A 23,804-nucleotide genomic window follows, 5' to 3' on the forward strand; every position below is an offset into this window, starting at 1 on the left:
TTGGGATGTAAGTAATTTGTTTTAGACTGCTGCTTCCTGCTCCTAAAACATGTAACAACAGTGACATTCCGAATCCAGAGGAGCTTGATGGCATCAGAAAGTACGTTATTTCAAGTAAAAAAGAGGTCATACAACTGGAAGAAGAAGTTGCCAAGTCCGCTCAGGTTTGTGTTCTTTTTTAGCAAATTTGTTATACAAACGTTAAGTTTCAGGTTTGGGCAATGTTCGACCGGAAACAATTCACAGTTTCCGAAGAAAACATGGACCACTTTTGGACAACACAGGCTTGGCCTCAGAGAATCGGGCTTGCGATTGAGGACTGCGATGGCAAAATAACACAGTCGAAGGTTAACGTGTATTCGACAATTTAAACATGACAAATGTGCTCCTTTATTACAGATGAAATTCACCGCGCAACTAGCAATGGATCAGCTGAAACTGAAGGCGGATCTTAAGAAACTGGGAGAGGAAGTGCAGGGGTTTACGAAGTACGGCGATATCGATTCGTTTGAGGAACGGATACTTGTCGTTCAAGAGATTGAGGACAAGATTAAAAAGTACGGAGAACTTTCTGAGCTGTACAATAGTCGGGAACAGGTATTCGGCCTAACGGTTACCGAATACCCGCAAATCGAGCAGCTCGAAAAGCAATTTGAAATGTGCGGCGTTGTCTGGCACACTGCCGCGGACTTCCTTCGAGTTTTGCCACAGTGGATGGATGGTCCATTTGGTTCTATCAACTCCGAAGAGATGCAGCAAAATGTCGATAAGTGGTTCCGTGCTTGCGCGAAAAGCGTGAAGCAAGTCACAGGGGATGTGAAAATTGTTGCAGAGCAGTTGAAGAAAAAGATTGAAAGCTTTATGGTAAGAGTCTGTGGCTTGAGACAGATACTTGTACTGACTGTCATGTTTTATAGGTGAACATTCCCATGGTCACTGCCCTTCGAAATCCTGGCATGCGAGATCGTCATTGGAAAAAGCTAAGCGACCAACTCGGATTTGAAGTAAAGCCCGGGCCAACTTTCACGGTCTCTGTCGCATTGGAATTGGGACTTCCCAAGTACATGGCAGTGATAGAGGATGTAAGTATCTTCTTCATGCGATACCAGCACTCTCATAACAAGGAATTGTCTCACAGATAAGTGAGTTCGCAAGCAAGGAGTACTCGGTTGAAGTTACCATCGACAAAATGCAAAATGATTGGGTTGGAATGAAGTTTGATTACGTTATGTGGCATAACACGGGCACCTGCATTTTGCGTGGACTGGACGATCTTCAAATGCAACTGGAAGATCATATTGCGAAAACGCAATCCATGCAGGCGTCCCCGTATGTAGGCCCGTTCGAAGATCGTGTCAAACTTTGGCTGGCCAAACTCAACCTGGTGCAAGAGGTGCGAATTTTAGTTCCTGTTCTCATTGTCTAATCTTCTAAGTTATCGATGTTTTAGTGAAGCTTGCAGACGCTAGATGAGTGGCTGGCTTGCCAGCAGCAGTGGCTCTATCTCGAGCCAATCTTCACGTCGGAGGACATCATGCAGCAAATGCCCGTTGAGGGAAGAAGATTTAAGGCTACCGATGCGTCTTGGAGGAGAATTATGGACAAGCTGATGAAAAATCCTGAGGCTTTGGTTGTTGGAACGGACGAGGAAATCTTGAAGGGCCTCAAGGAGGGTAACAAGCAGCTGGACATGGTTCAGAAAGGTCTGAATGAGTATTTGGAAACGAAACGGTTAGCCTTCCCCAGGTACGATAGAAAAGCGTATATGGTTCACTCACTAATTCTTAAAGAATGTAGGTTCTACTTCCTATCAAATGATGAGCTCTTGGAGATATTGGCCGAGACAAAAGACCCTTTAAGAGTCCAACCTTTCTGTCGCAAAATTTTTGAAGGCATAAGTCGTTTGGAGTTTCAAAAGAACCTTGAAATTACGGCGATGATCAGTGAGGAGGGAGAGAAGGTCGGCTTTGTTACCAAATTTAATCCGAAAGATGCTGCTGGTGCGGTGGAAAAATGGTTGACACAGGTAGGCTATGGTTTTGTTGGTTTCTCTAAGTGTTTCAAATAACAGGTGGAAATGGCGATGAGAGAAAGTTTACAAGATGTCACAAGAAGATCATATGAGGCATATCCCGTGTCAGACAGATTAAATTGGGTTCTTGTGTGGCCCGGACAGGTCGTTTTGTGCATTTCATCCCTCTATTGGACGTCCGAAGTTGCAGAAAGCATTAGGAAAGGAACACTCCAAACTTATGAGCAGAAGTGCACTCAACAACTCGAAGCTATCGTCAATAAGGTTCTTTTATTTTCAGATAAAGCACGGCTCATATTCTCTTACAGGTTCGTGGTAAGCTAACCAGCTTAGAAAGGAAAACAATCGGAGCTCTTATTGTCATTGATGTCCACGCTCGGGATGTGGTTAAAAATCTTGCTGACGCCAACCTTTCCGAGGAAACTGATTTTGAATGGACAAGTCAACTGAGGTGCATTCTTCTTTGGATAAAATCTAAGTATCAACTGTGTCTTTCTTACAGGTACACGTACGAAGATGGTCTGGTCATTGTCCGTATGATTAATGCCTCGCTACCTTATGCGTATGAATATCTAGGAAACAGCAGTCGCTTGGTTATAACCCCGCTAACTGATCGGTGTTACCGAACACTTATGGGAGCCTTGCATTTGAATCTGGGAGGTGCTCCTGAGGGACCGGCAGGTGCATTTTTTGTTTTGCTGAATTGTCATTGTTGTCTTTAACACTATAAGCAGGTACTGGCAAGACGGAAACTACCAAGGATTTGGCAAAAGCCATTGCAATGCAATGCGTTGTGTTCAACTGCTCAGATGGTCTCGATTACTTAGCCATGGGAAAGTTTTTTAAGGGTTTAGCTAGCTCCGGTGCTTGGGCTTGCTTTGATGAGTTCAATCGAATTGACCTGGAGGTAACTTTCGTGGCATACTTACACTTACAGTGAATTTGGTGTCGTTCAGGTGCTCAGCGTGATAGCTCAACAGATTATGACAATTCAAAGAGCAAAAGCAGCCGGTCTAAAGCAGTTTGAATTTGAAGGTGTGAAGCTTACGCTGAAAACAACATGCGCTGTGTTTATCACCATGAATCCGGGTTACGCTGGGCGTTCTGAGCTCCCTGACAATTTAAAAGCACTTTTTCGTACTGTGGCTATGATGGTTCCCGATTATGCGTTGATCTCGGAGATAACACTGTACTCCTTTGGATATCTACAAGCTCGTGAGCTTGCTAGAAAGCTAGTTGCTACATATCGGCTATGTAGGTACAGACAAATACTTTCTTGCACAAACTTTTCTTTGAAACTAAATTAACGTTGTGTGCAGTGAGCAGCTCTCTAGCCAAAATCACTACGATTATGGTATGAGAGCTGTCATTTCCGTGTTAAGGGCCGCAGGAAATGTGAAACAGAAGTTTCCTGATGAGAACGAAGGGGTCTTGATGCTGAAATCATTGAAAGATGTGAACTTGCCAAAGTTTCTTGCGCATGATATTCCTCTATTTGAAGGTATTCTCATGGATTTGTTTCCTGGAGTCGTTCTTCCATCTCCAGACTACAAGTTGATGGAGATTGCTCTTCATAATGCGTGTAAGAAGCGCAATCTTCAGCCGACCCCTGTTTTCTTTGAAAAGGTACGTTGTTCATTGTAATCGGTGAGACCTTTTTTACTTCTTCAGTTTCGCAGATTTTTCAACTGTATGAGATGATTCTTGTGAGGCATGGGCTCATGATTGTCGGATACTCCTATGGCGCCAAAACCGAGTGCTATCGAGTGCTTGCTGCAGCTCTTACCGAACTTTGCAATGGCGGCATCATGGAGAACGTGACCAAGTGCTACTGCCTCAATCCAAAGTCTATATACATTGGTCAGCTTTATGGACAATTTGATCCCGTCTCTCACGAGTGGACTGATGGCATTCTCGCAAAGAGCTTTCGCAATGCTGCAGTTGATACGACACCAGATCGCAAGTGGATTCTGTTTGATGGTCCAGTTGACGCGGTATGAAACTGTATGCTGGCAGATCTGTTTTTTTTCTGATAAAAAGTTGCAGGTTTGGATTGAAAACATGAACACGGTTCTCGACGACAATAAGAAACTGTGCCTTATGAGCGGCGAGATCATTCAAATGACGAACTCTATGAACCTTATTTTCGAAGTGCAAGACCTTGCAGTCGCATCTCCGGCAACGGTTAGTCGCTGTGGAATGGTGTATACTGAACCAAGCCAGATCGGATGGGTGCCTCTGAAAGTATCATGGGTGAAGAAAATGACCGATAACTTTCCCGGCATCGTGGAGGGGATAAAGATCGTCGAAGCCATGCTGGATTGGCTGGTGGAGCCGTGTCTGCAGTTTGTCAAGAAGCACTGCAAAGAAATAGTTGCGGCATCTCCAATCAACCTTGCAGCGAGCCTGATGAACATGTACGAAAGCTTCCTCGACGAGTTCAAGCAGGTGCCAAACGCTCCAAGAGCATCGACAATTGCGGTTCATATTCTTCCACTGCCTCGCGGCGACGACATGGTCAACTGGTTGCAGTGCCTCTTCATAACAAGTCTTATTTGGACAGTCGGTGCAACTGTTGACGTTGAAGGACGGGCGAAATTCGACGTGTTCTTTCGGAAGCTCCTTGCGAAAGAAGACGACCTTGGCTATCAGCTCGCTGCGGGGCTGGAGATTATGAAACCGTCCTTTGCAGTCGCGTTGCCTCTTCCGGTTACTGGCCCGTGCTACAACTTTGTATTCTGGAAGATCGAAAACTGCTGGAAACAGTGGATGGACATCATTGACACAAGAGGACCATCTCTGGACGCGGAGTTTAACGACATCATTGTCCAAACAATTGACACTGGGAGATATTCGTATCTGCTGCAAGTCCTTGTCACTCATCAGAAGCATGTTCTTATTTCGGGTCCTACAGGAACAGGTTTGCCAACGTTCATGATTTTTTTCAACTTCTGATGTCTCTTTTTCTTGGTGTTCTCACAGGTAAGACCGTATACATCAAGAACGAGCTTACTGCCGGACTTGATAAAGCGGTTTATCGGAATATCATGATGACTTTCTCCGCGCAAACAAATGCAAACCAGACTCAGGTGCGTGCTTTGTTTCGTGTTTTTCTACGATATTTACGCTTACAATTTGTTCCAGGATATCATAGATGGAAAACTGGATAAAAGGAGGAGAGGTATTTACGGGCCCCCCTATGGAACGAGATGCGTCATTTTTGTTGATGATCTAAATATGCCTGCGCTCGAAGTTTATGGTGCTCAGCCACCTATTGAAATATTACGGCAATGGATGGATCATGGTGGATGGTACTGTCTTTTGCATCTTTTTCATTGTTCTTACATTTTGCTCATTACATTGAAACAGGTATGATAGAGCGGAGCTTACATTCCGCCAGCTGATTGACATTCAGTTTGTGTCGGCCATGGGTCCGCCTGGAGGTGGTCGTAATCCTGTTACGCCTAGATATCTCAGGCATTATGTTGTTCTTACTATCCTTGACTTCGACGATGCTACATTAGCAACGGTCTTTAACACAATCATGGCATGGTGGGCAAGGAAGTCACGGTTATCGACTGATGTAAGTCGCCTCCTTTTTACTTTCCAGCAGCCACTGATTTGTGCTTCATCTGCATACAGATAGGCGGCATATTAAACCTTCTTGTTCTTGCAACGATCGACATTTATCGATCTATCCAAAAGGAGCTACTGCCTACGCCACCCAAGTCTCACTATACATATAATATGCGAGATCTGTGCAAGGTTTTCCAGGGGATTTCAATGATAGGAGTTGCTCTGGAAGAGAAAAAGAATCTCGTCCGCCTTTGGGTTCATGAATGCCTGCGGGTATTTTATGACAGGCTAATCTGTGACGAGGACCGTGATTGGTTTGTCAAGTATGTGCAAAACAGGATTGAGTCTCGTTTGCAGCTTAAATGTGACTACGTTTTTGGCAACTATGATTATGCCAATTCCATCCGAAACGTAATGTTTGGCGATGTTATGGATACGACTAACTTTCCAAAGAGGTATGTATATCTTTGCTGGCATTTCGCATTTTGCTTAAGCAACTGTTTCGCAGGTATGAAGAAATATATGATGCGAAAAAGCTGCTCACGTTTATGGAGGAGCAACTCGCTGAGTTCAACTCTCAAACGAGAAATCCTCTCGTCTTGGTTCTTTTTGCGTATGCTGCACAGCACGTTTTGCGTATCAGTCGAATTCTTCGACAACCTTATGGAAATGCTTTGCTAGTAGGAGTGGGAGGAGTAGGCCGCCAATCCCTCACCAAACTGGCCACTTCCATGGCGAGTTATATGCTGTTCCAGATACAAATTAGCAAGCTTTATGGTTTTATGGAATGGAGAGAAGACCTGAAGGTTTGTCTCTTTTCTCTTTCTTTCTTGCTTTTCTGTTCAGTGATGTACAAGATATGAATGTTGCAGGTGGTTTTGAAGAAGTCTGGGGGTGATAACAATGCCACTGTTTTCGTCTTCAGTGATACTCAACTCAAAGAAGAAAGGTTTCTCGAAGATATAAACAATATTTTGAACACTGGAGAGGTATGGTAGCTGTAACCAGTTTCCTGACAGCCTCAATCTTTTCTGGTTTCCTTTCAGGTGCCAAATCTTTACCCGAAAGATGAGATTTTGCCTATCTTGGATTCCGTGAGGGTCCGTGCTAAAAAGGCAGGAGTAGAAGGCACACAGTCGGAACTTTACATGTTTTTTGTGGAGCAATGCAAGAGAAATCTGCACATGGTTATTTGCATGAGTCCATTTGGTTCGTCATTTCGAACAAGGCTCCGCATGTTTCCATCACTTGTCAACTGTTGTACCATTGACTGGTTCACGGAGTGGCCTGCAGAAGCTCTTAAATCCGTTGGCACGCGTTTCCTCTCAGTCGTAAGTTTTGCTTTCGAAGTTTGATTTTCTTCGGTGCTAATCTATCGCTGTTTCAGCTGGAGTTTAATGAGGATTATATATTACCTGGAGTCATAGACATGTGCATGGCATTTCATCAGAATGCTAGTGACTTGTCTGATACCTTCTGGCAAGAGCAGCAACGGCATTTTTACGTGACCCCGACTTCATTTCTGGAGCTCCTCAACACATACAAGTCTCTGCTTGGGGAGAAGAGGTTGCAGATTAACACAATCAAATTCAGATACGTGGTATGTTTCCGACTACGTGCTCGTGCACGTAAAGTTATCCTGCTGTAACCCCCATTCATTCTATTACTGTCACACAGATGGGACTTGAGAAGCTGCTGGGTGCCGAAGGCCAAGTAAATGTAATGAAGAAGGAGCTTGAAGCTCTTCAGCCCATCTTAATCAAAACTGCCGAAGAAACAGATGCACTTCTTGTCACCATCGATAGAGATCGGAAGGAGGCCGAGGCAACACGTAAGATTGTGGAGGCCGAGGAAGCCATTGCCAATGTCAAGGCTTCAGAGGCGAAAGCAATCAAAGAAGATTGTGAATCAGAGCTTGCTGTGGTAAGTACTCTGCAATTGCTACTTGCACTTGGATTTATAATCTGATGCATGTAGGCTATGCCAATGCTGGAAGCTGCTCTCTCTGCGTTGGATACTCTTACAAAAGCAGATATCACAGAAGTCAAGGCCATGAAAAATCCACCGGCACCTGTGAAAATTGTCATGGAAGCCTGTTGTTTGATGAAAGGGGTAAGAATCGATGTAATTTTACATACTGAACTAAGAAGATTTTGTCCAACAGGTTAAGTCGAGGAGAATACCTGACCCAAACAGCCCGGGAAAGAAAATTGAGGACTATTGGGGTCCTGCGCAGCAAATGCTTGCGGACACAACTTTCCTTCCGTCATTGAAGGAGTATGATAAAGATAACATCCCTCAGGCAATAATTGATAAGATACGGCCATACTTGCAAAGAGCAGAGTTTGATCCAGAAGTTGTGAAAAAAGCATCTAAAGCTGCCTATGGACTTTGTTGTTGGGTGCGAGCAATGGAAAGCTATGATAGAGTGGCCAAGGTACGTCAAGGAGTATATTTGCAAGCTTCTTTGCTCATTGCTTTTCTTTCTTACAGGTTGTGGCGCCAAAGCGGGCGAAGCTGCAAGCAGCCACTGATGAGTTTAACGAGCTTCAAATAGCTTTGACAGCAAAGAAGGAAATGCTGAGGCAGGTAGAAGAGAAGCTGGGAAAGCTTCAGAAACAGCTTGACGCCATGGAAGCTAAAAAGGCGCAGCTAGAATCGGACGTTCAAAACTGTCAAAAGGTGAGAGGCATTTTACTGTTGATGGCATTTGAGCACTAACGTCGTTCTGTTTTGCATGCAGAAACTTTCACGCGCAGAAAAGCTTATAGGTGGTCTTGGAGGGGAGAAGGCAAGATGGACAAGTGTGGCAGAGGAAATGGGAAAACTCTATCTGGATTTAACTGGAGATGTCCTCGTTGCATCTGGATACATTGCTTACCTTGGAGCTGTGACGCTAGCTTATCGGGAGAGACTACTGGATTCCTGGGTGACAATGTGCAAGGAGAAGAACATCCCTTGTTCTCCGATCTTCAAGCTGACCACAGTCCTGGGCAATCCTGTGGCAATCAGAGACTGGGTGATAGATGGTCTGCCGAACGACGGGTTTTCGATAGATAACGGGATCATTATGGATAATGCCAAGCGGTGGCCGCTTTTGATTGATCCTCAGGGACAAGCGAATAAGTGGATAAAGGTACGAGTTTGTTTCATAAACTTGTTCTAAAGTTCAGCGTCCTTTTGCAGACGATGGAGAAGGCAAAAAATCTTCAAGTGGTAAAGCTTGCAGATGCGGACTTTGTACGAAAGCTGGAAAATTGTATCAACTTTGGGTATCCTCTTCTCTTGGAAAATGTTGGCGAAGAGCTTGACCCAACATTGGAGCCAGTTCTCACCAGAGCCGTTTTTAAGATGGGAGGTTCGCTTCAAATTCGCATTGGTGACAACACAATTGAGTACAACGAAAGTTTCCGGTTTTACATTACGACAAAACTCCGGAACCCGCACTATATGCCAGAGGTATGCTCAATTTACAGCTTGAATCAGAGTTTTGACTAAGGTGGATTTTAACTGCAGGTGTCCGTCAAGGTGACGCTGCTCAACTTCATGATTACTCCTGAAGGGCTTTCAGATCAAGTTCTCGGCATGGCTGTAAAGAACGAACGCCCAGATCTTGAGGAAGAGAAAACACAGCTTGTGCTGCAAGGAGCAGAAAATCAGAGGCAGCTTAAGGACATTGAGGATCGAATTATCGAGGTGAGGGAGAAGTGACTCTGTTGAGGATATAACCAACTAAATTCCTTACAGGTGCTTTCAAGCTCCGAAGGCAATATCCTAGAAAATGAAACTGCTATCAACATTATTTCTTCGTCCAAGGTTCTGTCCATTGAAATTGCGGAGAAGCAAAAGGTGGCAGAAAAAACAGAAGCAAAGATTGATGAAGCCCGTAAGGGATATGTTCCCGTTTCTGTGCATGTGTCGTGCCTATTTTTCACGGTCTTGAGCCTGTGTAATATTGATCCTATGTATCAATATTCTCTGACTTGGTAAGCTGTCTTTCTTTTCAGTGCAGCATCTTATTTGCTTGCTACCTGTGCAGGTATCTCAACCTTTTTCAGCAGGCAATGAAAGACTCCGAGAAATCGGACGTGCTTGACAAACGGATAACCATTCTCAATGACTTCTTCACGTTTTTGCTCTACTGCAGTGTCTCAAGAAGCGTTTTTGAGAAGGACAAACTACTCTTGTCCTTCTTAATCTGTACCACTCTCATGGAGAAGGATAAGCAGCTGAACGCCGAAGAGTTCAGGTTTCTAATTGCTGGCTCTGTAATTATGGAGCGAGATCCTCCGAAGAATCCATCAAAATGGTTGGCAGACAAGCTCTGGCTTGAAATGGTTCAACTTTCCAAGTTTCCAGCGTTTGCGGTACGTTTTTGTGAACTTCTTTTCGCCGGCTAACACGTCCTTGACAGGGTTTTAGCAAATTCTTTCAAGAAGATTCAGAGAGGTGGAAACATATTTATGACAGTCCTCAGCCTCACAAAGAACCACTTCCTGGAAACTGGGGTACAACCCTCAATCCGTTCCAGAAACTACTTGTCTTGCGAGTGATACGGCCAGACAAAATTGTTACGGGTATCAACACGTTTGTTCTGGAGACAATGGGTCAGAGGTATGTTGAGCCTCCAGCATTCGACTTGGAAGGTGCATATAAGGACTCGACTCCAGTTGTTCCGCTCATTTTTGTACTTTCGCCTGGATCGGACCCAATGGCAGCTTTGCTGAAGTTCGCAGAGGAGATCAAACAGGAGGTAGGACATTTTTACTGTCTTTGATCCACTTTTTCACGTATACTTGATACTCACAGGTTCAAAGTATTTCACTTGGACAAGGCCAAGGCCCAAAAGCTTCTCAGATGATACAAATGGGAATGCAACTTGGTTTCTGGGTGGTGCTACAAAACTGTCATTTGGCAGCTTCATGGATGCCACAGCTAGAGCGTATATCAGAAGGCATGAGTCCGGATACCACGAATGCGGGATTTCGGCTGTGGCTAACAAGCTATCCAGCTGAACACTTCCCGGTGGCTATCCTGCAGAGTGGTATCAAGATGACTAATGAATCTCCGAAAGGATTGCGAGCAAACATGCTCCAGGTTTGGCCATCTTTTTCGACAGTTTCCTGTAATGCAACTTTTTGCTGGAATGCAGAGTTACCAGAGCTATCCCATCAGCGACCCGGCCTTTTTCGAGTTCCAAGGAGAGAAAGGACCTGTGTGGAGAAAAATGTTGTTTGGCCTGTGCTTCTTCCATGCGTCGGTACAGGAACGTGTCAAGTTTGGGCCGCTTGGCTGGAACATTCCTTACCAGTTCAGTGATCCTGATCTCAAGATCAGTATGAGACAGTTACAGGCATTTTTGATCGAGTTTCCGGACGTCGTTCCGTTTAAGGTGAGCAAAAGCTTACCTCAGCAAGATTACTCATTTGTGATGTGTTTTCAGGCACTTGTGTATCTCACGGGTGAATGCAACTACGGAGGTCGAGTAACAGATGCACACGACAGGAGAACTCTCATGTCATTGCTGGCCGTTCTGTATACTCCGGAGATCCTGGAAGACGATTATGCTTTTTCGCCATCCGGTATCTATTATGCGCCCCCGGATTTCGAATACGACGAGTACATCGAGCATATAAAGCAGTTTCCGTTGATAGCATCCCCGGAAGCTTTTGGTTTGCACGAGAATGCGGACATCACCAAAGATCAGCAAGAAACTGATCTCCTGTTGTCCTCAATTCTCTCAACACAGGTAACAAGGAATTCACATCTTGCAAACAAAACTTACACGTATGTATACGTTTTGTGATGGCAGAGTAGCACTTCGAGCGGTGGTGGCCAGAGCAAGGAGGAAGTTCTCCTGGAGCTGGCCAAGGACCAGGCCAGTAGGATCCCGCCGCCTTTCGACATAGAGCTGGCTCGCTACCGCTTTCCGGTGAGGTACGAGGAGAGCATGAACTCGGTGCTTCACCAGGAGATGACCCGCTACAACAACTTAACCGAGGTACCCTTGATCTAAGCATTGTTTCCTCACACTTGCAGGCTTTGTCTCCAGGTGATCAGAACAAGCTTGCACACGCTCCAGCGGACGCTCAAGGGCCTGGTGGCCATGTCCTCCGACATCGAGAAGCTGGCCAACAGCATGTACATCGGCAAGATCCCGGCGATGTGGGCCGGGAAGTCGTATCCATCGCTCAAGCCGCTGACGAGCTACGTCGCCGACCTCCAGCAGCGCCTCAACATGCTCCAGGTGTGGTCGGAGCGGGGTCCTCCGCCGCAGTTCTGGATCAGCGGCTTCTTCTTCACGCACGCATTCCTGACGGGCGTGCTCCAGAACTACGCGCGCAAGTACAAGATCCCCATCGACAACGTGTGCTTCGAGTTCAAGTGCCTGCCGGCGAGCCTGGAGCAGGACAAGAAGCCCGAGGACGGGTGCTACATCTACGGCATGTTCCTCGAGGGCGCGCGCTGGGACTTTGAGAAGATGATGCTGGCCGAGTCGCTGCCAAAGGTTTTGTACTCGCCGGCTCCCAAGATCTGGCTGTCGCCGTGCGAGGTGTCCAAGAAGAAGGAGTTCCCGTGCTACCACTGCCCGCTCTACAGGACGGCCGAGAGGCGCGGGGTGCTGGCCACCACCGGGCATTCTTCCAACTTTGTGTTTAATGTGGAGCTCCCCACGGACATGCCGCCGGATCACTGGATACGAAGAGGGGTCGCCATGCTTCTCCAGCTCAGTGATTAAGCTATCTTTCTCTGTATTTGTTTGTACAAATGTATCAGATTCATGATTTGGTTACGTATGATTAACTGCATAAGGAAAGACAAACCTCTGAGCAATGCAATACTACACACACAAAAGAGAAAGAACTAGAATTTAGAACAGGAAAAACAGCTATGATTATTTACAATTGTCAAACAATACAAAACACTATTTTCTGTAGTACATATTGCCAACATACCAAAAACCAACATCTGTGGCAACCCTGTGGAGGGAAAACTTGTTGGGAATTCACGACAGGGTATTTGAAAGAGTCGTGTGACAATCCAAAACACGCATTCAAAGCTAGCTTTTCTGGCTCTGGTGGGATTTGCAGTAGTAATCCCCCGTGTCGCAGCGAGCTTGATTCTTGCACGGTTGGTTGCTGGCAGTGAGACCCTTGCACCGCTTAAGCTCCTTCTTGGCACGCTCGTTGGGCTCGGCCAGTTCCAGCAGCAGATCAAACTCTTGGAGGCACTTATCCACGTTGGCAAATCGCCTCAAGCTCGCAGGGTCGCCATCCGATGCAACACTCTCCGGCATGACGTCGAAGTAGTCATCTTGAATCGCCTGGTTGCCTTTGACAATCCATTTCGGTAGCACCTCCGTCTTCCAGGCCTCGTGACTTCGTTTCTTGCTCTTGGTCTTCCAGCTAGCCACAGTTATCTGCACCGCTATGATCTTTAGAGTGCCATTTCTCTCCAGCTTGAGAAGGATCAGGTCCACCGCTTTCTCACTAAAAGCCGCAGGGCCGAGAAGAACGCCTTCGACAAGCTCCTCCATCGTCAGCTCCGAGACAACGTTCCTCTCGCAGCCGTGACGGTACACTCTGTAGTGCTTGAAGTCGAGACCGAAAAGCCGCTTCTGGAAGCGCACCACAGCGATGACCAGCCCCTCGACGTTCCACCCCACGCGCGCCGAGTTCCTCGGGCCCTGGTCTTGCTCACAGTCGAGCCTGACAGCCGCAGCCCACTTCTGGACGTCCGAGAGCTGGAGCGAGCTTTGCAAGCTTTCGTGCTGCTCCATGATGTAGCTCTCAGCTTGCGAGCGCAGGAAAGAGCTGAGGATGTGAAACTGTTGCTCCTTCTCATCGTAGTAGAAGCACGTCATGTCCACCTTGTCTTGCCTAAGTAAGTGCCCGCGCTCTCCAGAAACGACCAGTGCCATTCCAGCCGATAGCTCCCTCCGGTTCACGAGATTCCCGATGAACTTGCCGTAGAGCTTGTGCGTATATGCCGCCTGGATCCTTCCCACGAAGTCTTTCTCGTTGCCCTTGACGTCCTCGTAGAAACGCAGCAGCAGTGGCATTCCACCGGTCAAGCGCTCCAAGCCCTGAAGCTGCGAGACCCCGTCGAGGCTCGACTGCGCAATCCAAGTCGCGAGCTCGCTGCTGTTGTAAGGCCCGTCAAAGTGGAACGTTTCCATCTCCTCGTCGGCCTTGTCACTGTCCTCCCAGAGTTGCCTCTGCCTGCTGCTGACGGACGAGACCGTGACGAGGACCTGAAACATGGTGGCTTCTTGCAGCGTGTCTCTGAGCGGCGATCCAGTTTTCTCAAAGATGTCCCACTCGTCTACCACGAAGAGCAGCGAGCCTCTCTTCTGAGCCCGGCACCAGAGAACAAGACTCTCCAGATTCTCCAGCTTGGCGAGCTCGCCATCTCTCCCGCCCCTCCCAAACGCCAGGAGCAGCGCGTCCGCGAGCACAGCATGTGGATTCAGCACGAATCGCTTGCCGAGGATGTAAACCACGCGGCGCTGCCTCGACGCTACGAGATAGCCCGCGATGGTGCTCACCACCCTGCTCTTTCCGGACCCTTTGGCGCCCAAGACTTGCATCGGCCGGAGCGGCACCTGGGCTAGGATTCTCGTGTAGAGCTTCTCGCCGAGGGCTCGCCCCACATAGCTGTAGGAGGTGGCAGCGGCGTCCCTGGTGGGCGGGACGAGGTGCAGCACCGAGCTCGTGTCCCAGATGAAGTTGGCATCGATGGCAAGCCTGGTGCCGGATGGACCAAGACGAGTGTAGACCGCCTCCAGCCTCGATTCGAGCGCATCGCGCTCCTGCACGCTCTCACCAAAAACAAAGTCTTGCTCTTGGGGCCATGGTCGCTTCATCCTCCAAGTCCTAAATTTCTCTTATTATAATTTTTTATAATCGACGTTTCCTTGTTTTCTTTAAGGCATAGAGGGTGGCTCTAATTTCATGGGAATGACTTTTTAGAGGTAGAGGGACCATGAGTAGCGTGCTCACTTGAAAATCTTGCATTGTAATTGCTTAATCCCTATCATGTACATATACATTTCACATAATTCACATAATAGAAAGATGGCCGAGGTCAGGGCGTCAACAAGATCTTGCCGAAATGCTGGTTGGCGACCATGAGCTGCAAGGCCTGGGCCGCCTCCTCCAGCGGGAAAACCCTGTAAATCACCGGCTTCACCTTGCGTTCCTCCACCGCCGGCCACACATTCTGCCACACCTCCGCTACGATTTGCGCCTTGCTCTCTGGAGCTCGAGTCCGCAATCCCGCGGCTGCCAAGTTCTCAAATAACACTCTCAGCCAACCAAAGCGAAAGACCCTCCTCTCCCGCATTACCTGAGACTATCAGCCGTTTCTTCAGTATCGGCAGCAAACTCAGCTGGCCCGAGGCCCCGCCCTGGAAGCCGATTATGAACAGCCTCCCATCCATGCCGAGGGCCTCCAGGTTCCTCTCGAAATAAGACGCTCCCACCATGTCCAGTACCACGTCCACACCTGCGAGAGGTATCCAGTGATAATCTTAGAGCTCCGCCACTCAAAACATCACGCAAAGGCTAACCTTCCCCGTGGGTGGCCTCTTTCACGCGCGCAACGAAATCATCCTCCTTGTAGTTTATCGCCACCTCCGCTCCCAGCTGCTTGCACAAGTCGAGCTTTTTCTCCGATCCTGAGCCGGCCCCCACTGGTTAGAAGGACGTGATCACGGGGACTCACCAGCAGTAGCAAAGACTTGGGCTCCAATCGACTTCGCCATCTGGATGGCAAAGGTGCCAATCCCGCTGCTGCCGCCATGTATCTGGTTGCACCAAGCACAGCATGTGTGTTAAGCGATGGAAAAATCTCTAGAGAAGTTCTAACTTACGAGGACGCTCTCCCCGGCGGAGAGGTGGCACGCCATGAAGACGGTGGACCACACCGTGCACGCAACCTCGGGCAAGGACGCGGCATCACGCAGCGAGACCCCTCGCGGGATTGGAAGAAGCTGGCTCGCAGCCACCGCAACTTTCTCGGCGTAGCCCCCGCCCCCCAGGAGCGCGCACACCTGCGAGCACCATACTCACAGCATAAGAACTAAGATGTGTGAGCCCCATTCGCTCCATCGCCGCCTATCCGGATTGGAATCCTCTCTCCCATCCCATCCCATCCTATCCCCTAGAAACCTCGCGGGACACTAGTGCTCAATTCAACTTGGCTCAGCGCATTTTACCTCGTCCCCGACTTTCCATCCATCCACGCGCGCGCCCAGGCGCTCGATCACGCCGGAGCACTCGAGGCCCAGGTAGGGTGGGGCTCCCGGCGGCGGAGGGTGCTGGCCTTTGAGCTGCAGGAGGTCGGCGCGGTTCACTCCCGCGGCCGCGACCTTGATGAGCACCTCGTCGTCGCCGATATCAGGATCGGGCACCTCGCGCAGCTCGAGCACCTCCGGCCCGCCAAGCCCCTTCGCTACCACTGCCCGCATTTCCTATCCCCGCGCTGGCGCCCTAGATCCACGCACACGTATACTTCATATGATTAAAATGTTTGTTTAATATTATAAACATGTTTAGCTTACGATGAAAGCATATTCTAGGATATCCGTGTCTTTCAAGGACGAATTTTGACAAAGCTATGGATAGCCTTGGGGGATATCAAAATTGCTTGGCTTCCTGTACAGATATAAGAACCAAACGAATCACCTCTCTACTTGAGTAAGCAAGGTATGTGCTGTTGTTCCATTGGACCCCATGCCGGCCTCGAGCTACCGTCCGCTGCTAACACTAAAACCAGTTCTTCGACGTCCTTGGGGATAAACTGTCCATCGCCTGGCCGCAAATCCACGAGAAGATCAGCAAGACAACGAGGAGGTCGAAGAGAAGCGCTCACCAAAGTGTGCATCTCCGTGTGGGAACTCGAAAGCAAGTCCTCCGATATCATCTGGATGCTGGACGGCCTCGCTCTGGTTCACGTTGTCGCTCTCGGTTGCCCGGCAGGGAGAAGTCGTGGTGGAGGACGTGACGGTCGAGTGGACGCTTCCATTGCACGTCGGCGTGGGGGTTCGAGTGATGAGCCAGCCCATCACCTCCTCCATATCAACCTGACCATCCCTTGGAGAGCCGTTGTCATATTCCCTCTGAAACGAAAAAAGCCTTTAGCTATGCGCTCGATCGTTAAACGAGTAGCCAAACCTCGTGCTGTGCTGCCAATGGGTCTGCAACAGGAAACATACCGAAACATCTCGATACGCCTCCTGTATCTGAATGCCAGCAGGAAGTTTTGGTCAGCACAAGACAAGCGAGCATGGCTGCCCAGAGATATTCATTACCAGACTCCCGGGTGTGTTTCTGCAGGGTGAGGAGGACCAGTTCCCCTTTTCAAGTTTTGGCAACTTACGAAGAAAGTCATTCTCTGGAATCCCGATAGAAAAGCTTTGCTTTACGTATGCTCTGCTTACAGGGAAGAAAGAATTATATAGATCCTCTCTGCAGACGAAAAGTCAGCCTCGGCAACATTGACAGCGCGACTATTTACCTGTTGTCATTGTGTTCTAGCATCTTCTTTGGTCTTTTGGGTTCTTTACTATAATCTGCGTCATCCTGGTGCTCGTGATCAACTAATAAGTCTGTGATATGGCTTGCTGGCTTAACCCGATGCGACCGTTTCTTACAAAGAGCATTAAAGCGGTTCTTGACAGCGTTGTCTGTCCTGCAAGCTTAAGCTTGATCAGTCTCGCGTCAAAACAGTGGGTAATGAAACTCATACCTCCCCGGCACCATTTTTGCAATTTCAGTCCAGCGATTACCATATGCATTATGTCCCTGGAAGCAGAAGCGGTGTCATTGGTTATGGGAACTTGCAAATTTCGCCAAACCTCGAGTAACATCCGATCTTCTTCTGCACTCCAGCTGCTCTTATTCATACACATGTGTAGGTACGTTCGCCACCTAAATCAGAAGAACATATCAACGCAAGTGAAAAACTTGAGCAACGCCATCGTGTTACCTTCTTCGGCATTCACGAGGAGTTTTGTTCTGCATTTTAGCTGAAATGATATGCCACCTGAGCATAAACGAAACACTTCAGAAAAAACTAAAGGAAAGCTTGAAAGTAAGAAATAACACTATACGTACTTCTTGGTTCCATGGCGTTTGACAAGTTCTCTCAGCATTTCATCTTCCTGGTGGTGGCTATGTCAGTCAGATGCACAAAGAGCTTGTAAGTACATTGCTGTCAGTTTGACGAGGCCAAAACAAACCACAAGAATCGAAAGAAAAAACCTGCTCAGTGAACACGGCCGGGGGATCCGACGATAGGCTCGAGTCCGTCGGCGAGTCTGGAGGAGAGGAATTGGGGGTATCGGGCATCGTGATGCTGGGGTGAGGGATATAACTAGCATCGGGAACAGCTGCCTCCATTCTCAGCGGCCTTAAGCTCTTCTCACCTGGAATCCTGCTCGAAATCCACCGAAAATCTTCTCAAGGGGACGAATCCAAGCGCGGCGAAATCCCGGCTTCTACCTGGAAAATGCGAGCCGGCGCCGATGATCTGGAGCTCAATAGCCGCTGTGACGCTCTCCATTGCCCCGGCGCCATGCCCGATCACTGCTTGCCCTATAACACTTCCGGAGCAATGGAAAAACAAACACGTTACATATACCAATATGCCTTTCAACCGTTTCTGTTGAGACACAACCCTGCCACGTTGCCCTAGAAAAGATTTTAGGTCGTAGATTCTGGGGCGGAAGCTCGCAGGGTTCTCTTTCTCCTCTCTTTTTCTATGGCGCGTGGAGCGATTGCTCGGGAGCCCATGGATCGTTCTCTTGATCCTCTCCGGTATGCTCGATGCGATTCGCCTCCTCCTCGATTAGCCAAGATTTCGAGCTGCCGCTCTTGCAGATTTTGATCCTCCGCGAGCGATGTCGTCGTCCTCCGGGATTGCCAGTTCTTGCGATGCGATTCCCGGCAAGAAAAGCAAGGGGAAAAGGAAGCTAGGCGAAAATGGAACGATATTACGGAAGCGCGGCGATCGTTCTCGCGAGCTGGAAGATGGGAGTGGCGGTGGCGAGGCGGGCGGAATTTCCAGGGGTGTCGATGGGGTTTCTTGGTGCCAGTATCGCGAATCCAGTGACTGGGGGGAGTACACGGAGGCCCAGCTAGAGAATCTAGTTCTGGAGAGTATCAAGGTAACGATCGAGACCGGCGTGAGAAAGCTCGTGGCGATGGGTTACAGCGCGGAAGAGGCTACAGATGCTATCGTCACGAGTGGAAACTACGTGAGGTTCTCGGGTACCATAGAAATTGCCGAAGGCCACTTGAAGAAAGGTGGTGGTGGCGGTGGACGGAAGAAAGTACCAGCAGGAGAATTTTCGGTGGAGGAGTTTGAGAGGCTTGCTCTGGCGAAGATGATCGGAGCTGTGAGAAGCGATCGACCGAGCTTATCTAGGCCTGACGCTCTGTGGTGCCTTCTCGTGTCGGATCTGGACGTCGTGGCAGCCATCAAGGATTTGGAGTCTATAGACAACGCTCTGAGTTCTTCGTCATCTCATCCGGAGTCTCCTCATCTTTCGTCCACGCCTCAAAGACCGACTTGCGATTTCAGCAGCGACGATGAAGATGAGCTAGATATGAACGAGGAGTTGCGGACAGAGTGCTTGTCTGCGTGCACCGAGCTCTCGCCCGCGTTAACTGCTGATCCAAGGTACCTTGAGCTAAAGCCAGTGACGTCCGAGAGCGATATACCCCGGGGCATCGACGTCGTGAACAGACTTTTCGAGTCATTGGATAGCAAGAGCAAGGCCATAAAGGAGCTTGAGGAGAAGGTGACGGATCTGGACAGGCAGCTGGAAGAGAGGACCGAGTGGGCGCGTGCAAAGGTGCTTCAGGCAGCGCAGCGACTTAGCAAGGATATCAACGAGCTGAAGAAGCTGAGGGCGGAACGCGAGGAGGCCTTCCGTGCGAGCGAGAGCAACAAGAAGAAATACTTGGAGCTCGAAAGTTCGTTTCAGAAGTTGACAAGTCAGCTGGACCAAGCTAAAGTCGGTTTCCAAAAAGTCGAAGCCGTAAACGCAGAGCTACGTGCGGAGCTAGAGGCGACCAAGCTGAGTGCTTCGGAATCGTTCGAGAGCAGCGTGAAAGCTTCAAAGCAAGAACGAAAGCTGCTGAAAACGGCTCAAAATTGGGAAAAGCAGCGAGCCAAGCTACAGGAGGAGCTCTCCACTGAGAGACGGAAGCTCTCCAAACTCCAAGAACAGATGGCGCAAACGAAGGAAATCCAGCACCAAGCCGAGGTAAGAACTTCAATCCTCTCGTATTCACATGTTAACTTCCATGAACACTACACAGGATAGGAGCAGGCAAGACAAGAAGGCCAAAGACGAGGCACTCTTTCGTTTGGAGGCCGAGAAACTAGCCAGGGAGAAAGCCGAAGCGGCAGCCAAGCAAAGAGTGGAAAGGATACAGAGGAAGTCCGAGGCGGATCTGCGAGCTCACAGGGACGAGATACACAAGCTGGAGCAGGAAGTTTGCAAGCTCAAGTTCGGTGCTAGCGAGCTAAGCTTGTTGGACCTGAGCGAGCAGGACGCGGTGCCGATGGCGTGGGGCGTCCGGAGGGACAGGGAATGCGTCATGTGCTTGTGCGAGGAGATCTCGGTGGTGTTCTTGCCGTGTGCTCACCAGGTGGTGTGCGTCAAGTGCAACGATTTGCACGAGAGGAAGGGGATGGCCGAGTGCCCGTCTTGCAGGACGAGGATCCAGCAGCGCGTGCGAGTCTACAATGGCGCAAACTAAGAGCTACTTCTCAGGTACACCATTTCCTCTCGAGATTTCTTTCACAGAGCTAATGTGGAGACAATGTTTTTCGGTCCAGTGAATTTCACACAAGGTGAGTGATCTACAAGCTAGAAGGTACACCATCTTTCGACCAAGAGAGTGATCTAATGGTACAAGCTATGAGGTACACCATCTTTTCACCTGGAATAAGGAATATAGTGGAAACGATACCTTTTTTGTTCTAATAATTTAGTCTCGTAGGTTCAGCTTGAGAAGAAAACGAGATGTTGTCAGCTTCAAATTATTCGTGGTTTTTACATGTCAGCGAAACCGACGGTGATGGTGCTCCTCACGGAATGGACACCATCGCTCCACACCACGTCGCCAAACGCAAAGCTCCCGGATAAGGTCCGTGCTGGTTTTCCCGCGGCGCTCAAGCGGACAGTGTACTCCAGCTTTGCGGCGTTGGGACCAAACTTGAGCTCCCGGGGAGCCACCGTAACGTTGATGCCTCTGGGAGCGTTCACGGTGGCTGTGTACGTCGAGTCGGCGGGGCCAACGTTGGTCGCGGTCCTGGAGACGCGCTGTGGTGTCTCTGGATCGAAGTCTGCAATGGTGATCGTCGGATAGTTGAGGTCCTGCGGCCGAAGCTTATCTTTGCAGTGGACTTCGGCCAGGCCAGTGATGATCTTCAGCTTCTTCGAGTTGTATCCGAGAGAACAGAGGTAGAGGACGTAATCTGACGTCGAGATGTCGTAAACAAGGCCCGGGTCGGAGGCCTTGATGGGATTGATTTCCCCAGCACCATAGTCGAATGGAGTAGCAGTCTTTCCATTGTAATCTTTTAGCTTCGAGCTTGTCGCTGCGGCAAGAGTGTTGTTTAGCTCTAGAACTTTGACAAGGAAAGAATGTGGAGGGCAAACCTGTTGTCATCAGTGCCGACTTTATCATAGAAGGGCTCCAATCCGGATGGAGGGACTTGACGTATGCAGCAGCGCCGGTGGCATGCGGGCACGACATGGAGGTTCCGGAGAGTATGTTGAAAACTGTGGAGCCTCTGTTGTTTAAGGGATCCACATTCTTTATGGGAAAATTGTCTGGTGACCATGATGCTAGAATGTTTAGACCTGGAGCAATTATGTCAGGCTACAAAATATGAAAATCAGATACACGATTCATTACGAGCACAAATGAAAGTTTACCTTCAGTATTTCCGGCAGCATATCACTTGGACCTCGCGAAGAGAAGACAGCAACTACGGGAGTGAGAGAGCCGTCTAAGAGCGTACGAGTTGGAAGAATCGAAGCCGTGGGTCTCCTGCAGGAAAAGAAATGACGAGCAAACCAACATGTTGCGGAAGCTTACGTTGTGGAATTGATGTAAGACAGTATGCGTTCACCAGAAGCAGTTTGTATGAGTGTCGAAGGCAATGCGAAAGAAAACGCAACATCTGTAGCGAGCTCATTAACCTGGATCAGACCAGCTGCACCCAAGTTACGTAAAACGGCACTGCTGTTTCCGACCCTGCTACCAGCACGAATACCATGGTGGCAAAGAACTATCTTGTCTTTGACTTTGGAGGAATCAAGGGAGTTCTTAAGGCAGAGCCTGAAAATGGTAGTTGCTCGTACTGGTTAGAACACAGGAAACTAAGATAGATCCCCATACCGTGCACTGTCTTTCGATGAGTGTTTTAGAGCAGCATCAACACTGTTGACAAGACCATATTTATTTTTCTTCATTTTCTTGACGTTCAATCCAGTTCCCTGCAAAGAAAGATAGGCTCAAAGCCGTATAACAAACCAAAACAAACGTTACCTCTAATGTTTCATTGTTACCGAGCTGAACACTCGAGACAAGCCTCCGGTTTGTGGAACTTGCACCAACAGTCAAAATCCAAGGTGCTACGTTGGTCACTGTGGATTTGAAGGGTCCGGAGTTCCCAGCCGAGCAAGAGACGAGAATCCCGTGCCTCATTGCATGGAAAGACCCAATTGCAATAGTGTCCTCGTCGTAAGGAACTGTCTGTCCACCTAAGGAGACCGATAGCATGTCGACTCCATCATGAACAGCATCATCAAATGCAGCGAGCACAGAGTGATCCATGCAGTCTCCAAAAAAGCACACCTTGTAAACCGCAATCCGGGCCTTGGGAAGGCCACCCCTGGCTTTTCCTTCACAAAGACCATACAAGCTCGCGTGATCCACCACTCGTCCAGCAATTGTGGAGGCCGTGTGAGTTCCATGCCCCATGCCGTCCCTGGCATTTGTGTAGTCGCCGACGCTCTTGTTTTCATGGAAGGCTCCGTGAAAGTATGATCGAGCACCTACAATTTTCCTGCCAGCAGAAGCAAGCACCATGTAAGCTAGCTTTCAAGGTGATAGTTTACCTGTTACACCGAACAGCAAGCCCGGGCTTATCATTCTCGCACTCGCCCTTCCAGCGCTCTGGAACAGGTCCCATGCTGTGATCCCGAAAGCTTTCGGACTCCGGCCAGATGCCTGCACACACTTCTTTCATTTAAGTGACAGAAATAACTAAGCAAAGAGTTTACCCGTATCCAAAACACCAACAATGACATCGCTAGTACTACCATCTTCCCACATTCCCTTAAAGTTTCCAGATGTGAGCCCGAGGAACTGCCACGATTGAGTGGTATGGAGCTCAAGTTTTCTGCTCCTAAACACGCTAACAACGCCTGGCATGTCTGCAAGCTCAAACGAGTTAGAACAAAAGATAGGAAGAAAAGGAACGGAATCGATACACACCAGCGATGTGAGCCGCTTGTTCGCGAGTGAGCGTGGCCGAGAATCCACTAAACGCGTGCTTGTAACTGTAGATTATGGAGCTCGACGCCTCACCTTCACTGTGAGTCCTTATTAAACACGCATGAAAATTTCTTTTCGATCACAGACCTGTCGAACGCATCCATCAGTGTTGATTGCTGCGATGCGAGCAGCACCTCCGGGGCCGCGTTTCCCTTGCTTCCCATGTACACGACATAGACCTGCATTATCGCATTATCGATTCATCCATCCATCAATCGATCCATCGATCCATCGATTGAGTGATCGGCCCTTTCTCACTCACCGCTTTGTCATCGATCGAACTCCTGCCGGCGACGATGAGCAGAGGCAGCAGACACCAGAAACATCTAAGCGCAGCGGCCATTGGCCGGAAGGAGGTAGAAACCGCCGAAGAACCCTATAATTTTTGTTCCGTGTTCTTGCTGGAGAAATGAAGCAGCAGTCAAACTTACGTGATTCTCTTGTTTTTGCTTTTGCGGATATTATTCCTGCGCATTAAATTGAGTGAGGAACCAGGGTGGACATATCATCCGGAATACAAAACCAGCCGTCCGATACCATCCAGCGCTTTCAACCTTTAGTCCCTTAACCTTTTTACACATACATCACGTTAATTTCATCAATATTAACAT

General features: G+C 48.7%; 5 protein-coding genes across 6 annotated transcripts; 2 read left to right on the forward strand and 3 right to left on the reverse strand.

Annotated features, from left to right (window-relative positions):
• Positions 1 to 929: 929 nt before the first annotated feature.
• Positions 930 to 12,368, forward strand: LOC9632070 (dynein heavy chain 7, axonemal). The gene is made up of 35 exons (XM_024672107.1): positions 930 to 1,082; positions 1,139 to 1,393; positions 1,463 to 1,746; positions 1,798 to 2,026; positions 2,072 to 2,296; positions 2,341 to 2,483; positions 2,535 to 2,713; positions 2,767 to 2,939; positions 2,989 to 3,290; positions 3,352 to 3,658; positions 3,712 to 4,026; positions 4,079 to 4,952; positions 5,015 to 5,121; positions 5,177 to 5,343; positions 5,402 to 5,615; positions 5,675 to 6,063; positions 6,117 to 6,414; positions 6,481 to 6,597; positions 6,655 to 6,939; positions 6,996 to 7,208; positions 7,286 to 7,531; positions 7,586 to 7,720; positions 7,773 to 8,045; positions 8,102 to 8,290; positions 8,352 to 8,744; positions 8,795 to 9,067; positions 9,125 to 9,304; positions 9,356 to 9,594; positions 9,648 to 9,975; positions 10,023 to 10,361; positions 10,418 to 10,705; positions 10,761 to 11,000; positions 11,052 to 11,357; positions 11,421 to 11,609; positions 11,661 to 12,368. Exons 1-35 carry the CDS (start codon positions 930 to 932, stop codon positions 12,345 to 12,347), a joined length of 9,534 nt encoding a protein of 3,177 aa, XP_024527875.1. The 3' UTR covers positions 12,348 to 12,368.
• A 2,230-nt stretch (positions 12,369 to 14,598) lies between these two features.
• LOC9635379 (quinone oxidoreductase PIG3) lies at positions 14,599 to 16,106 on the reverse strand. The gene is made up of 6 exons (XM_002967307.2): positions 15,828 to 16,106; positions 15,483 to 15,662; positions 15,335 to 15,416; positions 15,180 to 15,287; positions 14,957 to 15,115; positions 14,599 to 14,892 (listed from the first exon to the last, which is right to left on the reverse strand). Exons 1-6 carry the CDS (start codon positions 16,077 to 16,079, stop codon positions 14,696 to 14,698), a joined length of 978 nt encoding a protein of 325 aa, XP_002967353.1. The 5' UTR covers positions 16,080 to 16,106; the 3' UTR covers positions 14,599 to 14,695.
• A 194-nt stretch (positions 16,107 to 16,300) lies between these two features.
• On the reverse strand, positions 16,301 to 17,691 carry LOC9632071 (transcription factor MYB119). Its single transcript, XM_024672108.1, has 7 exons — positions 17,600 to 17,691; positions 17,469 to 17,541; positions 17,360 to 17,415; positions 17,129 to 17,302; positions 16,923 to 17,079; positions 16,484 to 16,730; positions 16,301 to 16,422 (listed from the first exon to the last, which is right to left on the reverse strand). Exons 1-7 carry the CDS (start codon positions 17,662 to 17,664, stop codon positions 16,301 to 16,303), a joined length of 894 nt encoding a protein of 297 aa, XP_024527876.1. The 5' UTR covers positions 17,665 to 17,691.
• A 646-nt stretch (positions 17,692 to 18,337) lies between these two features.
• LOC9632072 (MND1-interacting protein 1) lies at positions 18,338 to 20,592 on the forward strand. The gene is made up of 4 exons (XM_002966958.2): positions 18,338 to 18,429; positions 18,493 to 19,883; positions 19,939 to 20,396; positions 20,462 to 20,592. Exons 2-3 carry the CDS (start codon positions 18,513 to 18,515, stop codon positions 20,380 to 20,382), a joined length of 1,815 nt encoding a protein of 604 aa, XP_002967004.1. The 5' UTR covers positions 18,338 to 18,429; positions 18,493 to 18,512; the 3' UTR covers positions 20,383 to 20,396; positions 20,462 to 20,592.
• A 40-nt stretch (positions 20,593 to 20,632) lies between these two features.
• LOC9635380 (CO(2)-response secreted protease) lies at positions 20,633 to 23,590 on the reverse strand. 2 transcript variants are annotated; one of them, XM_024671917.1, is made up of 11 exons: positions 23,456 to 23,590; positions 23,281 to 23,372; positions 23,134 to 23,226; positions 22,920 to 23,072; positions 22,755 to 22,866; positions 22,183 to 22,702; positions 22,033 to 22,130; positions 21,730 to 21,972; positions 21,567 to 21,681; positions 21,288 to 21,510; positions 20,633 to 21,226 (listed from the first exon to the last, which is right to left on the reverse strand). In XM_024671917.1, the coding sequence occupies exons 2-11, from the start codon at positions 23,291 to 23,293 to the stop codon at positions 20,679 to 20,681; spliced, it is 2,118 nt and encodes a 705-aa protein (XP_024527685.1). In that variant the 5' UTR covers positions 23,294 to 23,372; positions 23,456 to 23,590; the 3' UTR covers positions 20,633 to 20,678. The 2 variants fall into 2 exon arrangements, with proteins under 2 accessions (XP_024527685.1, XP_002967355.1); XM_002967309.2 differs by having other exon boundaries at positions 23,134 to 23,231.
• Between the last annotated feature and the right edge of the window lie 214 nt (positions 23,591 to 23,804).

This window comes from Selaginella moellendorffii, unplaced genomic scaffold (assembly GCF_000143415.4).
Source record: "Selaginella moellendorffii unplaced genomic scaffold, v1.0 SELMOscaffold_8, whole genome shotgun sequence".
NCBI lineage: Eukaryota > Viridiplantae > Streptophyta > Lycopodiopsida > Selaginellales > Selaginellaceae > Selaginella > Selaginella moellendorffii.